This window comes from Rhinatrema bivittatum, chromosome 9 (assembly GCF_901001135.1).
Source record: "Rhinatrema bivittatum chromosome 9, aRhiBiv1.1, whole genome shotgun sequence".
In the NCBI taxonomy this organism is placed as follows: Eukaryota; Metazoa; Chordata; class Amphibia; order Gymnophiona; family Rhinatrematidae; genus Rhinatrema; species Rhinatrema bivittatum.
The window spans coordinates 176249933-176263625 of NC_042623.1; the positions used below are offsets into that span (position 1 = coordinate 176249933).

Below are 13693 nucleotides of genomic sequence, written 5' to 3' on the forward strand. Positions count from 1 at the left end.
GCTGTCCACTGAATGAGAGGTCGGGTAGGCTTCATGCCTGCCCAGCCAGGATAATATGGTGCCAGGCTTGCTAATGCAAGCCTGGCTAGCGTCATGCAGGGGGGGGGAGGGGAGCCTCGAGGTGGCCGGCGAATCACCCGGGCTCCTCGTGCTTCCTGCTGCTCTGGGATTGGTGATTCTTTTGAACCACATCAGGGTGGGAGCCGATTGGCTCCCAAGGCGATTAGTTGGGAGGGTGGGTGGAGCTGGAAGAGAGACTACCTGATTCCTCAGGGTCCGTCTCTCTTCCCAGCCGTGCTTCTGACGTTGCTTCCCACCTGCCCGCCCTTGTTGTTTGGGACTTTGTCGTTGTCGCAGCTTCAATGGGGGGGGGGGGGGGGGAGGGAACATGGCGGGTAGCCCGAGCCGATTGGTGGGGGGTTGTGCTGTGGTAACTGGTGGCTGACCTGGCAGGGGGCAGGTCCTTGCTGGACGGTGGCGGGGGTTGATTTATTCGGCTCCTTGCTTGATGGCGGCGGGAATCGTGGGGGACATGAGAAAGGTGGGTGCTTCATACAGACTGGGATAGCCTGGGTTTATACAATTTGCAGGCTGGGATAGCCTGGGTTGCCCATCTTGCTGGCTTGTGGCAGATGGGTGCAAATGGGGGAATTCAAGATTATATGTGTATGGCTCCGGGGTGTTTAATAAAGCTGCGGCCTGTTGACTCCCAAATCTGTGTTTGTGTATTATGTGGTTGTAAAGGGGTGGGCTTGGGCAGAAGTGTCAGTCCTGGCTGCCCATATCTGTGAAAGGTTTCCGGCTATCTTTAGCCAGATAAATTATCTGCTTGCTGTGTTGCTGAATATTGACCTGAGTGGGTTTCTTTCTTGTCTCAGCGTATACACATTCTTCCACAATCTTAACTTCTGGTAATTGAAACTGAAAGTGTAGCATGTTCGTTTGCATCCTCTGATCCTTTTTCAGATGTAGGGGTAGGGTTTAATATTTCTCAATTCTCTGACAATGTAGAAGTGTTCTTATTGCCTTCTAATTTTTTAAACATCAGTGCAAACAGTGACAGTAGCAGCCCAATTATCTACGGTCTTAGGTATAGGGCAGGCTGTACAAACGGAATTGATTCAAATTATTGTTAAGCTTTTTTTTACAGCATGTTGTCAAATTGCAGGATTGGCCTTAACCTTGAGGACATAATATTTCACACTTCCTTGCAGAACTGGTAGAACATAGTTTATGCAATGACTGTTTATTGCTAATCCTAGCTCTTCTTTTGTTTCTTTTGAAGGAAAATGTATTGATTTTCTGCTCTGAATATGCCTTCATGACCTAGAAATCCAGGGAGCTTTATTCCAAATCTTGCTTTGCACTGTTTAAGGAGAAAAGCATTTGAAAAACCTATTTTAGTGTGAAGACGGTAGCCTTTCCACAGTTCCTCTCTGTTTAGTGTTCTGAGGCCAGGAGCTATATGAAATGTTTTAAACACCAGAGAAAAAGCTTACCTACGGCTCCTGCTATGGTTTCAGCCTCCGATGTTCTTCTGCTTCAGTATAGATTCCTAGTAACCAAATTATTATTTTTTATTGTGACAAGTCTCGCCCTGCCCTACTTGTCTGCATCCAGATTTCTCTTAATATAGTAAAATTATTTTGACACCCGCTTAGTTGATGATTTGTTATTTATTTTCAGATTTCAAAATACAACATAAGAAAGGACCTTATGACTGCTATTAAAGTTCTGTTGAATTTCTTTGTGTCTTGATGTCTTTATGGAGATTATAGATCTTCTACTCCTAGTTGATTTGATTTTCAGGATTCACTTTTGTTTGTGCAAGTGGAAAAAATAATCTATATAGCTATCATTTTAATTATTAAAACATAGAGGGGTAGATTTTACAAATCTATGCGCGCGCTTACTTTTGTTCGCGCACCAGGCACGAATAAAAGTACGTGGGATTTTATAAGATATGCGTGTAGCCGCGCGTATCTTATAAAATCCGGGGTCGGCGCACGCAAGGGGGTGCACATTTGTGCACCTTGCGTGCGCCGAACCCTGCGCGCGCTGCCCATTCCCTCCGAGGCCGCTCCGAAATCGGAGCGGCCTCGGAGGGAACTTTCCATTCACCCCCCCCCCCCCATCTTCCCCTCCCTTCCCCTACCTAACCCACCCCTCCGGCCCTATCTAAACCCCCTTCCTATCTTTATCTTAAAAGTTACTGCTGCCTCCGGGCAGTAGTAACTTACGCATGCTGGAGCGGCAGGCCCCGACACAGGCCGCAGTGTCATGGCACTCGGCCACGCCCCCGAAACACCCCCGAGCCGGAAATACGCCCCCGGACATGCCGCGTCACTCCCGACACGCCCCCCCCAGGCAAGCCCCGGGACTTACGCGCGCAGGGGGGGTTTTAAAAGGGTTACGCGCGTACCTTATTTATTTATTTTATTTTTATTTATTTATTGTTTTTGTTATACCGAGTTTCATGATAGGCATCACATCAACCCGGTTTACAAATAACAAGGAGTGTAAAGCATAACGTAACGTAAAAAACAATATTTTCAATAAGAACCTTGAACTTTAAATACAGTGAATCAGAAAAAGGGAGAGGGAAAGTTACAAAAAACAAGGAAAATAAACTTGGGATGGAAGGGGAGAAATTGAACAGCACAATATTTACATTTCAGCCTATTGATACATTAGAATAGCAAGTGAAAAATGAAATTTAAACAAAGTTAACTACATCCTGAAATCTGCCCCACTAGATCTAGTTGCATCACAGCCAGGCCTAGTCATTATTTTACTATATGGCATCTTTCTTGCCTCTTTGTAATGGTAGAGAGTATGTGGAATAAAATTCTGTATCTGCAATGATAGTTATTTTTTTATGCGCGTAACCCTTTTAAAATCCGGCCCAGAGTGCATTCCCGGGAATAAAAAGTACAAAAATGAATTGCAAAAGAGCCAGAAGTACTAACTGCCTAGTTAATTTATAAAGCTAAATTTGCAGGCTGTGAGATCTATCCAGCCTTTAGGGGAACTATTTCAAGTGGACTGTGACAGTCCTAGTGTATTGACATGTTTCATAATTAAGGGGCACTAATGATAGTTTATACAAACCTTAATTTTCCTAGTATCATAGTAAACTGTGAACACAGGACTTTCTATTCAAAAAAGTCAATATTAAGCTACCGAGACTGTAATCATATTTGTAAACTGGATTTCTCAGGGTTTTTTGTTTTTTTTTACCAGTGGAATCATAATAAATCTAATCTTTATCTATTGAATTGAGGAATAGAAAGGGTAGCTACAAATGTCTTTTCTTAGTTTGCATATTGGAGCTAAAAATGTACCCTCCAAGGAACTTCACAAAATTAACAAGATAATGCAGATAACTTCCTATTTGTACTCCTTTCTTTGAATACAGCAAATGGGAACATACTTCAGATCGTCTTATGCTCCCTTCCTCCTCTGAAAAAAAAAATTGCCATCAGAAGTTCTATATTCAGCATGTATTTGTGGACCAGTAATGAAATCCAGTCATTCCAGGCTAAGATTTGTTCCAAAAGCTCCTTTGAAACTTTGACTCGTGTTCTGAGGTCCGGTTCTCATTCATGATCTAGAACAGTGTTTCCCAACCACCCAAGGCATTATTACATGCACAAAATGTGTGGATTACCAGATCCCACGGAGCAGGCAGTGTGGACAAGGAGAGGCCAAAAGAAGCACCCCACTAGTGTCTCTTATTTATTTAAAGAATTTCTATATCGCATGAGCAGTAAAATACAATAAGTGTTTTACAGAATTTACACACACACACACACAAAAAAAAAAACCCAACCAAAATTAAACAATATCAATGCAAACCCTTCCAAATTTTAAAACAAATGGAGAGAGGGGATGAAGGCACACATGAACCTGTCACGATGGACCAGCTTCTTCTGTGTACAAATGCAGGATAATGGAGAAGTGGTGGTAGTGCAGGCAGCCGGGTCGGTTATCTGCCTTGTGGCTGCCAGAGCTCCTTCATAGCTGCTAGCTTCAACACTTGGAGTAAATCACATACAGGGCATACTGTCCCCATCTCACTCACCCTAGTGACAGGGAGGCTGGAAGGATAAGGGAAGATGTGTGCAATGTGTGGCCTGCACAAAGCGTGGACCAGCTCTTCGTGCCCTAGAGATACCGCACCCCAGGGCTCATGCTGTGGCTGGGAAGAAGAGACGTGCATGATTAGGCATGTTCTCAGAAAGGAGCACCTACATGTTTAAGAGCTCCTGCTGATGTGAGGGGCTAAGAACAGAGCCCAAATGCTGGCCTGGATCTGAGCATCAGTCAGTGTTGTCTTTCCTATGGGGTACTTGACCAGATCTGAAGGCATAAACCCTGATCTAGAAGGAATATAAAGTGTTGCCTGTCTGGTTTCCAAAGTTCATCTCTGAACCCAAGGGAAGAGTTCTACCTATTCCAGATTTTAGTCCCTTCCAAGTCCCGGTATCATGATTGATCCTAAGCTGATTTTGCAGTGTGTTTATTTTATTTTTTTAAACAAAGTTAACTACATCCTGAAATCTGCCCCACTAGATCTAGTTGCATCACAGCCAGGCCTAGTCATTATTTTACTATATGGCATCTTTCTTGCCTCTTTGTAATGGTAGAGAGTATGTGGAATAAAATTCTGTATCTGCAATGATAGTTATTTTTTTAAACGCTAGTTTTCTTCTTTATCGTTTCACATCTGTCGTCACTTCCTTCCCTTCCTTTTCTGCCTTTCCTTGTGTTCTTTGTGGGATTACTCCTTAAAGCGGCAATACTAGCTAAGTACCTGATTCCCTAAGGGTTTTTCCCATAGACACAAAAATGGGAGAAAAGCCTTAATGAATCTGGCCCTAAATTTGTTTCCTTTGATATCATTCAAAGCTTGTATTAAGACCATGTTCCTGGTTTCTAAAAATCTTCCTCCAGATCCACACGTCAATCAGTGTGACGTCTGCATTTGATACTGATCAGAATCAGTGCATTAGCACTCTTAATTTGTTTATATTTATAGAAGTGGGAATGACCTAATATGACAAATTTTCTAAACCCTTTTAACAATATATCCTCCATGAATGGATCAAAAATTAGTACCAAAATACAGGAATTTGGTTGTTTCTTTGCCAGGTGAATTATCCCAAAAACTCTTTTTGCATTGGTACTGAAGCTTTAAGAAGCCTAGGGAAGAGTGAGTTAAGGTGGGGGGAGGCTGATTGACAGATTTGCCTCCTGATTCCTGTAGATGGAGCCAGACCACCTATGGTATCTTACTTACCTGTGCCTGGACTGGTGGCGAGGAAGACTATGAAACTCATCATTACCGGTAAGTAACATACTAAATGATGGCGAACGCACCCCCCCCCCCCCCCCCGCCCAAGTGGTCCACCCAGTCTGCCCAGCAAGATACTTTTTCTTTTCGGGTAGTAACTGCCAGTCTGGGCTTCCTACCCCCATGCCTTCTGTTAAGGGTAGTAGCTGCTGGTCCATGCAGGTTACCCCAATTAACACAAGTGACCTCTTTTTTTTGCATTTCTGTCCCTTTAGCCACTTATATTTTCTGGTGTCCCATCGAATACTTTGCCATTCTCATCAATGTTGTTGTTATATCTCTTGTTATGATATTGGATGCCATAAGGTGACTGAAAAATTTGTAAGTTAAAAAAAAAAAAATTGCAAATTTCCAGGGGAGGGAAAGGAACAAGCAAGCTAAATGTAAAATGATTCAGAAGCAAAAAAAGGATTGAAATGTGCATAAAAGCCTATTAAACAGTGGGGCTTATTCTGCAAAATTCCTAAGCTGTGTAAGTGGACAAGTATCATTCCCAAGAAATTTTTCTTCATGTTGAGAAAAGATTATTTGGGCTGACTCACCTCTAAATTTCACAAAAATTGAGGTCATAATACATTTATTGGATGAAGAATTAGAAGTATGTAGCACGAATGGGGTCAAGTGAAAATTAAAATGCTGAATTATATATTAGCCTTATTTGTCAGTACTCACATTCTTCAGTATTGACCTCTAATATGTTCTGTTTTAACACTGCAACCTGAATATGATGTGCAGCCTGTTATGATTTATATAGCGCATACCAGATGTACCTACAGTAGCACTGTACAGAGACACATGACAGTCCTTGGAGTTTACAATCTATATAGCAGGAAATATGCAGTGTGAATACATTAAGTAGCCCCTTGACCTGCTCTAAATTAGATATCTCTTAAAATTTGGTAAAGCTTGACCCTGTTTGGTTAATTGTACACGGAAAATACCTGAAGGGAAAATTATTATGTAGAGTTGTGTATTTTCTTAAGATTGCTAGACACTGGGTGCGGCTGCATCTCTGAATCTGTTCTGCTCTGAGCTTTCAAAGGTGAAAATGCTGCAGATTATTATCCATGCATCTAGTGTAAAGCAAAGGTGCATTTCACAGTCTTGTTGTGTCAATCTTTTTATTGATTTTTCAGTAAGGTTGAACAGTACAGTGTATGGGTTGGGCAGTATCCCTGGCTGTAAGTGGGAGGGGCTTTCACTGTGACATAAGCAGGATATAAGGAGCTTTCAATAGCAATGAGAGTTAAAAGGACCAGTATATATGTATTACTGCATTAGCACAGAGCATAAACGGGTAAAAAATCTTTCAAATATAAATGGTCTCGTTCTGGTTTCCCACTTCCCTAATAGTTTATCTTGCAAAAATGTGTACAAATCCCTTGAAGCAGTGTGTGGCACAATCATAAAAAGCAGTGTGCGGCACAAACAAGCAGATGGACAGGCGAATAGATAGTTAAGCCTCATGGAGCAGAGACGCTGTAATGTATATTTGCACAGTGCTGCCTATGTCTAGTAGATCTACAGCAATAAGTAGTAATAATTATCAAAACCCATAAGCACTCTTTCAATCAGTATGAAACACACCTAAAACTATTATTTTATAAACGTGTATTTTAACAGATTGGGGCACCGACGGAAAACCATGAAGTTGTGTCGTGCGCTATCTGACTTGGTAGTGTACACAAATTCTGTGTCGGCCCATGATGTAGTGGATGATGGTGAGTTGTTGAGGCAGGTGTTTTTATATCTTAATTTGTTCATTTTAGTTTGTAGTTCATCACAGTACCACCAATCTCATTTTCACATGATCAGTCCTGTAAGGAAATGTTTAGATTACTGGGTGAATTGAAAATTACAAACCATGCACATCAAATAGCAATTCTTACTGATCTTGTATCAGTTGGGGATATTACCATAGAATAGCTGTTTTTGAAATGTATAAGTAGTCCAGAAGTGTGTCAGAATGGGAGAATGGAATCCAATAGTTTCATGTAAGTGTGATTTTGTGTGTGGGAAAAAAAGTAATGGGGGTGGGGGATGCAGCTAGAAGATTGTGGTTAGAAATGTGGGGTGAGGGGGAAGCACGAAATGCCAAAATTCTCTTCACCTCTCTGATTTAATGGTGCAGGCCTGTCTCAGACCCCTTCCTCTCTATCCCCAGTGATCTCCATCTCCCCCAGCCTATCACTACCCAGTCTTATCCCCCTCCCAGCCAACCACTTTTCCATCCCTTAACCCATCCCCACCAGTCTCTCCCCTCTATCCCACCGCTACCAGCCTCTTTCTAGCCCAACCCCTAATCCCAATCTCTCTTCTCCCAGCCCAGCTCATCCATCTCTTCCCCCAGCTCATCCCTGTTAGGCTTTCTAATCCACCACTCTCTCCCCATCCAACCAGTGTCTCTCCCCAGTGAATCCCCACTATCCTCTCCCCTTTGATCCTATCCCCACCAGTCTCTCTCACCTACTGTTCTCTCCCCCCACAGCCCATGCATCTCCCTTTTCTACCACTCTCCCTCAGAGATTGGCCCCATTGCTTCTGGAGTTGGGTGAGTGTGGGGGAAGAGGAGTTGGTGCGCAATCCCGGAGGTGTGATCAGTCTTCTCCCGGGCCTGAGGTGCAGCTGCTCACTCTTGGTCACCAGACAGAATGTATACTGTACTGTGCTTTCCCAGCATATGGTATCTGGCTTGACCTGGCACAAAATCACTGATTTCATGTATTCTATGCCATGTGTGGCATCATACTTGATGTAGACCAAATGGATTCAGTGTATATGATGTAATTTGTGGGCAAGCAAGTCAAAATTTGATAAATGATGATTTAGATTGGATATTTTATGACTGGGCTGGCCCAGTGGCTCAGTGGCAGTGCTGTGCCCCGTCATGCAGAAGGACCTGGGTTTGCTTCCTGAGTCAGGTCTTTGGGCTGGCTGGGGCTGGGGAAGCATAAAAGCAAGGCAGTGTTCAGAGCCCCTGGTAGGGTGAGAGGTCCCATTCATTGTGCAATGGTGAATCTTAGAGCCCAGATTTAGGGAGCACAATGGCAGGGCAGCCTGGTCCATGACCTCCACTTGAGGTCTGTTGCTGCAACAACTGAGCTAAGTGAATTGGGGAGGGGGAATTCATATAGGGGGAAAAACCCTAGTTAGTTGCATGTGACGGCTTATGGTGCTGGTTTTGATTGAACTGGAAGCCTAAGGAGCAGCAGGAAGTTGTGGAGCCAATTTTTTGTTTTAAATTGATAAAGGTTGGGTGATCCCGCTTAGCTTATATTTTGAAGGGCATTCCACAAATTTTTGAAGAGCAACCAGCACCATAGGGGAAAAGCATGCATTTTCTGAAATTTAAAGTAAACTCTTGTTTGGATTATAGCTGTGATCATTCCCATGGGACTAGTAGGCTTGGGAACACTAAAATCAAACATTCTTAGTCTATAAACTGCACCAGATCATCTCCCAAACTCTTGGTTCTGTACCCATGGAATCATTAGTAGATGTGTATTTAGAAAATTTAGAGAAACAGCATTCTTACAAAATAATTTTCTACAGATGACTCCATTCACAACTCTGTCAATTGTGCAATCTTTTCATCTGGAAGGCCCTTTGTTTTCTTACAATAACCAATGGAACTTCACTATTTTCAGCAAAGCTGAAATATCAACATTTCCAGATGTGCATGCTCCCTTGCTTTCTGTAGTTCCCTGCCATAAGCACCGCATAAAAATGGAATGAATCATATCCTTCATCCTTATATGGATCTGAATATACTATAGATGTATTGGTTCTCCTCGAGTGCTGTTTGTAATGTAAACTGATTAGCACCATAACTGCATTCAAATTATAATTGCAATTCTCATGTTTCAAAATGTAAATGAGATTTTATTGATCAAACCAGGTGCCTTGCAGGAGCCTATACTATTTACTAACAATGTTGGTGATATCCTGAATTAAACTATAGTCTTCCTGTCATGTTCCTGCAGGTGAATTTGAAACATTCCAGCTCGTTTACAAATGCATTAAATCAAGTTCGTTTGAAGTTCAAATGGAATGCATTTCAAACTCTTCTGCAGGAAAGTGATAGGAAGACTGTACTCTCTGTATTACTTAAATATAAACCTTTCATATATGACAGTTATTACTTTTTATTGTAATGAACGTCAGCAACATGCTATAGCTTAGGAGAAGTTGTATGAGCAAGAATGAATAGTAAAATATTATAATGGTTCCTTATGACAGTGGGTCAGTCATGAACATTGCAAAGAAGGAAAACAGCCTCTGCTGTATCACTGGGCTAATAAAATCTTACAGAAAATCTTCAAAGAGATGTAACTTGCTAACAGAGTTCTTGTGTGGCGCCATGCACATGATTACAGGTTAAGCAAGAGATAGTTTAAGTATCCGATCTTGTTTTAGCTGCTGGTTCTCTTGAGTGGATTTTATATTTGCATATCCAGTCAGTAAATGCCAAGGCCAAACATCAGTATACAAAAAGTAAATGGAAAAATGATTTCTTATAGATACAAAAATGTAAAAGTCAAAACAATCCTCTCATTATTGCATAGCTGAAAACAAGAAGTTCCACAAAGAGCTAATGGAGCCTGCTATCTGGGATTCACACATGTATACATGTGGATTAAAAAAAAAACAAAAAAAAAAACCTCTAGTCAGGATCCACAGTGATCTTATAAACTTTCTTTTTTTCCTCCATAAAGTAAGCCGAAAATCAAATGCATGCTTTTTCCATTGGTGTTCTGTGTTTGTTTATTGCGGAATTATTTTTTTGTCTTGCAAACCATTGTTCTCTCGTAATGATCACGCAGGGACAACGGGGAATGTCTTATCCTTCAGCGAGACGAGAGCCCACCAGGTGGTGCAGCAGAAATCTGAGCAGTTTATGCAGTACAACCAGAAGCAGCTCACGAGAATCTATCCATCTGCATACAGGATAGACTCTAGCAACTTCAACCCTTTGCCGTATTGGAACGCAGGCATCCAACTGGGTGCGTAGCATTGAAAGAAAATTATTATATTGAGTAGGAGTGCAGTTAGATGGATTTCACTTCTTGACGTTGCGTTTCCCTCTTTTTCATTGAAGGTAGATGCCAAAGCAAATGATGTTCCTGTTGTGTTTGATTGTATCTTTGTTTGCAGTGGCATTAAACTACCAGACTGAAGGTCGGATGATGCAGTTAAATCGAGCAAAATTCAAGATGAATGGCAACTGTGGGTATGTCCTCAAACCGCAGCAGATGTGCAAAGGTATTGCATGATATTAACTGTTATGTTGTCAATGCTGAAAAAGAATCCATGTACAAAGATTTTTTTGTTTCTTGTGCAACGCTAAAGAATTACAATAGAGCAGGACTTCCCAAACCTGTCCTGGGGACCCCTCCCAGCCAGTCGGGTTTTCAGGATATCCACAATGACTCTGCGTGAGATAAATTTGCACTATCTGCATGTTTTTCTCATACATAATCATTGCGGATGTACTGAACACCTGACTGGCAAGACCAGGCCAGGTTTGAGGCCCTGCAATAAGGTATAGGGCCGCTATAAATTATGAGCTTTAAGTCATGTTTTTATCCTCTCTGCCGGTGTGTGGTTATGCAGTAATTATACATTTCATGAGAAGAGCCTACCACAGACTTGGAATCCTGCACCTTCCCAACTTCCTCTTTACTTCAGAGGTCCATTATCTCACCAGTAAAGGCCTCAGAATTCAGCAGAATACTAAGCAAGATGAAATGAGGATCTATAGGCTTTGTTTTAATTTACAATGAACAGGAAAAGTTACATTTTTTTATAGCAGGGATAACCTTCAGTGTCGGGCATTTTCTTTTGTTTATGCCCTGGTGGGCTAAGGGCATTCTGCTTTGTCTTAGGCTTGCAGGGCATTAGCTGTTGGTGCCTTCCCTGCCTTTTAGCAGTGAGTAGTTATGCGGTAATGGAGCAAAGTCTAGCTGCTAATTTTTTTCTGAATTACTTTTCATGAACAATGTTGAGCCATTTTTAGTGAAGCAATTGTGTGCTATTCCTTGATTCCAGTAGTGATTATACTACTGAAGGTAGCAAGAGGTGGAGTTAATTTTAATGAAAATCAGTTTTCCTGATTTCCTTCAATCATGTAATTTTTTTGATTTTAAAATGAGTTGCTTGTACTCATCCCATATACTCGCATATATAGACTTTTTAATGAGAGCAACTCTTAAAATGTATTTATTTATCTATCTATCTATTTATTTATTTATTTAAAGGCTTTTATATTCTGGTATTCGTAGGGACATCATACCAGTTCACATTTTAACAGCAGGTTTGAAAATGCATGTTAACAGGGAGAAGGAATTGGGAGGGGGATAACTTAAGTGAAAGTGCAACATGGAAGTATAGGTTAACAACAACAACTGAACAATAGGGATCCTTAACATAAGGAAGGTAGTATCATACAGGGGTGGATATTTTGTGTGGAAGACTAAAGAATGCTGAACATAGAAGATATCTAGAAAAACTAGAATAATTGCCCTGCTCCTATCAGTCTTACACACAAGTGTCAGGAGCCATCATAATTAATGTCTCGGTACTGTGACTTATTCTAAACCTGCGTTGATGTGGCTCCAGGATATTATTCTTGTCTATAAAAGTCTGCAACTGTTGTACCCTTTTTCTATAGCACTACTTAAAGATGTAATGTTAGAGCAAGGCCTATAATTTCATAACTCAATGGGATCTAATGATTCTTTGCACTTGGATATACAATAGCTTTTTCAATAAATTTGCAAAACACCTTTTGAAAATGATACATTTTCAATATGTGTGATAGAATCCACAAAGGTCAATTTTAAATGTCACAATAGCCAAAATGAACAGGGATTTAAGCTTCATTCCAAGACTTTTAACAATGACAGAATTTCCTCATATTCCTTAATTTTCACTCTATAAAAAGAACTCCTTCTGCCTGAAGCTGAACAGACAGTACTGATAGTGCAGACAAAAAAACAATTATTTCCTCAGCTTTTGGAAAATTTGGAAGTTGTTTTATTTTCAAAGAAATTTGCAAAAGGCTCAGCACCAGAAGCACTAGCACTGATGTTTAGAAATAGGCTTAGTAATTAAACAATTGACTATTCTAAAACGTTCTTGAAACTGATTTAACAAAGTTATGACCCTGATGAAAAAAGTCTTTTAGGATCTCAGAAGCTGCTGGCATACTTCCTCATCACTGGGACAACAAATCTTATGCCATCACCTCTCAATCTGTCTAACTTTGATGCCATTGCCTATCAATCTATCTAACTTGGTTTTGGAACAAACCAAACCAAGCTTCCACACAGGGAATGTAAACTAATCACAACAAACCTAACAATATTATTATTTCATATAATTTATATATATATTAATTTATATATATTAACTGAATAAAAAAACATTTTAAAAATGGAAGGTGGGGTTTCATACTTAGCCAACATCTGGTTCCATCCCAGATAACCTGTGGCATTTATTCATAATCATAAACAACCAACTAGCAACCCATTAGTTCAAACAGTCAATATTTTATTAAATTTATGCAAAAAGAAAAAAAATAATTTTTGTATATTTGTATGTATAAAAACGCACTCAAAAATACAAAACAGGTTACAGACAATCCAAAACTTTTTTTCAAAATACATGCTTGCGCTAACCCAATGCGTGGCCGCATTTCAGATCCTGAAGCTCCAGGATTACATCTTCTTCTGTTATGCCCAGGCAGGACTGCATCTTGGGGGTCATGTCAAAGCTCATTCTGTCGGAGCCATGGCAGTGTCAGTGGCCCACGCAAGCAGTTCCTGTGGAGGAGATCTGCAAGGCTGAGACATGGAGTTCTCTCTACATATTCACATCCCATTTCTGCCTGGATAGGGATGGCTGACGCGAAAGCAGTTTTGGCCAATCTATCCTTTGAACCTGTTTGAGGTATAGAACCCAACTCTCCCAAACTAGGACCCATTGTTTGGGTTCAGGCTGTCTCCCCCCTCTGTTACCAACAGCGCTGGTATTGTTGTGCCCGATGGCACCTGATTAGGTGTCTGTTGGTCCCCTTTTGTGTTGGGGAGCAGCCTATAGCTAGGGATTCACCCAAGTGTGAGGAATACCACCCTGCTTGTTCTTGTAAAAAGCAGACTTGCTTATCTGTAACAGGTGCTCTCTGAGGACCTTACGAAACCTGCTCGCCACCCCGAGGAGTTGAGTTTCTCCTACTGTTTTATTTTATTTTAATTGTAATTCGGTATTACGAGACTGAAAAGGGACCCTGCGTGGTCGCATAGTATAGGGCATTCTCAGTATGTCTAGTCAAAGTTC

General features: G+C 41.1%; 1 protein-coding gene across 3 annotated transcripts in view; it reads left to right on the forward strand.

Moving 5' to 3' along the window:
- PLCH1 (phospholipase C eta 1) overlaps window positions 1-13693 on the forward strand; it is a 342167-nt gene that overhangs the window by 283643 nt on the left and 44831 nt on the right. For all 3 annotated transcript variants that reach the window (XM_029616576.1, XM_029616579.1, XM_029616578.1), the window contains exons 15-17: window positions 6980-7077; window positions 10180-10359; window positions 10511-10618. In XM_029616576.1, coding sequence (XP_029472436.1) covers window positions 6980-7077; window positions 10180-10359; window positions 10511-10618 — 386 coding nt within the window. The remainder of the gene's footprint in view (window positions 1-6979; window positions 7078-10179; window positions 10360-10510; window positions 10619-13693) is intronic.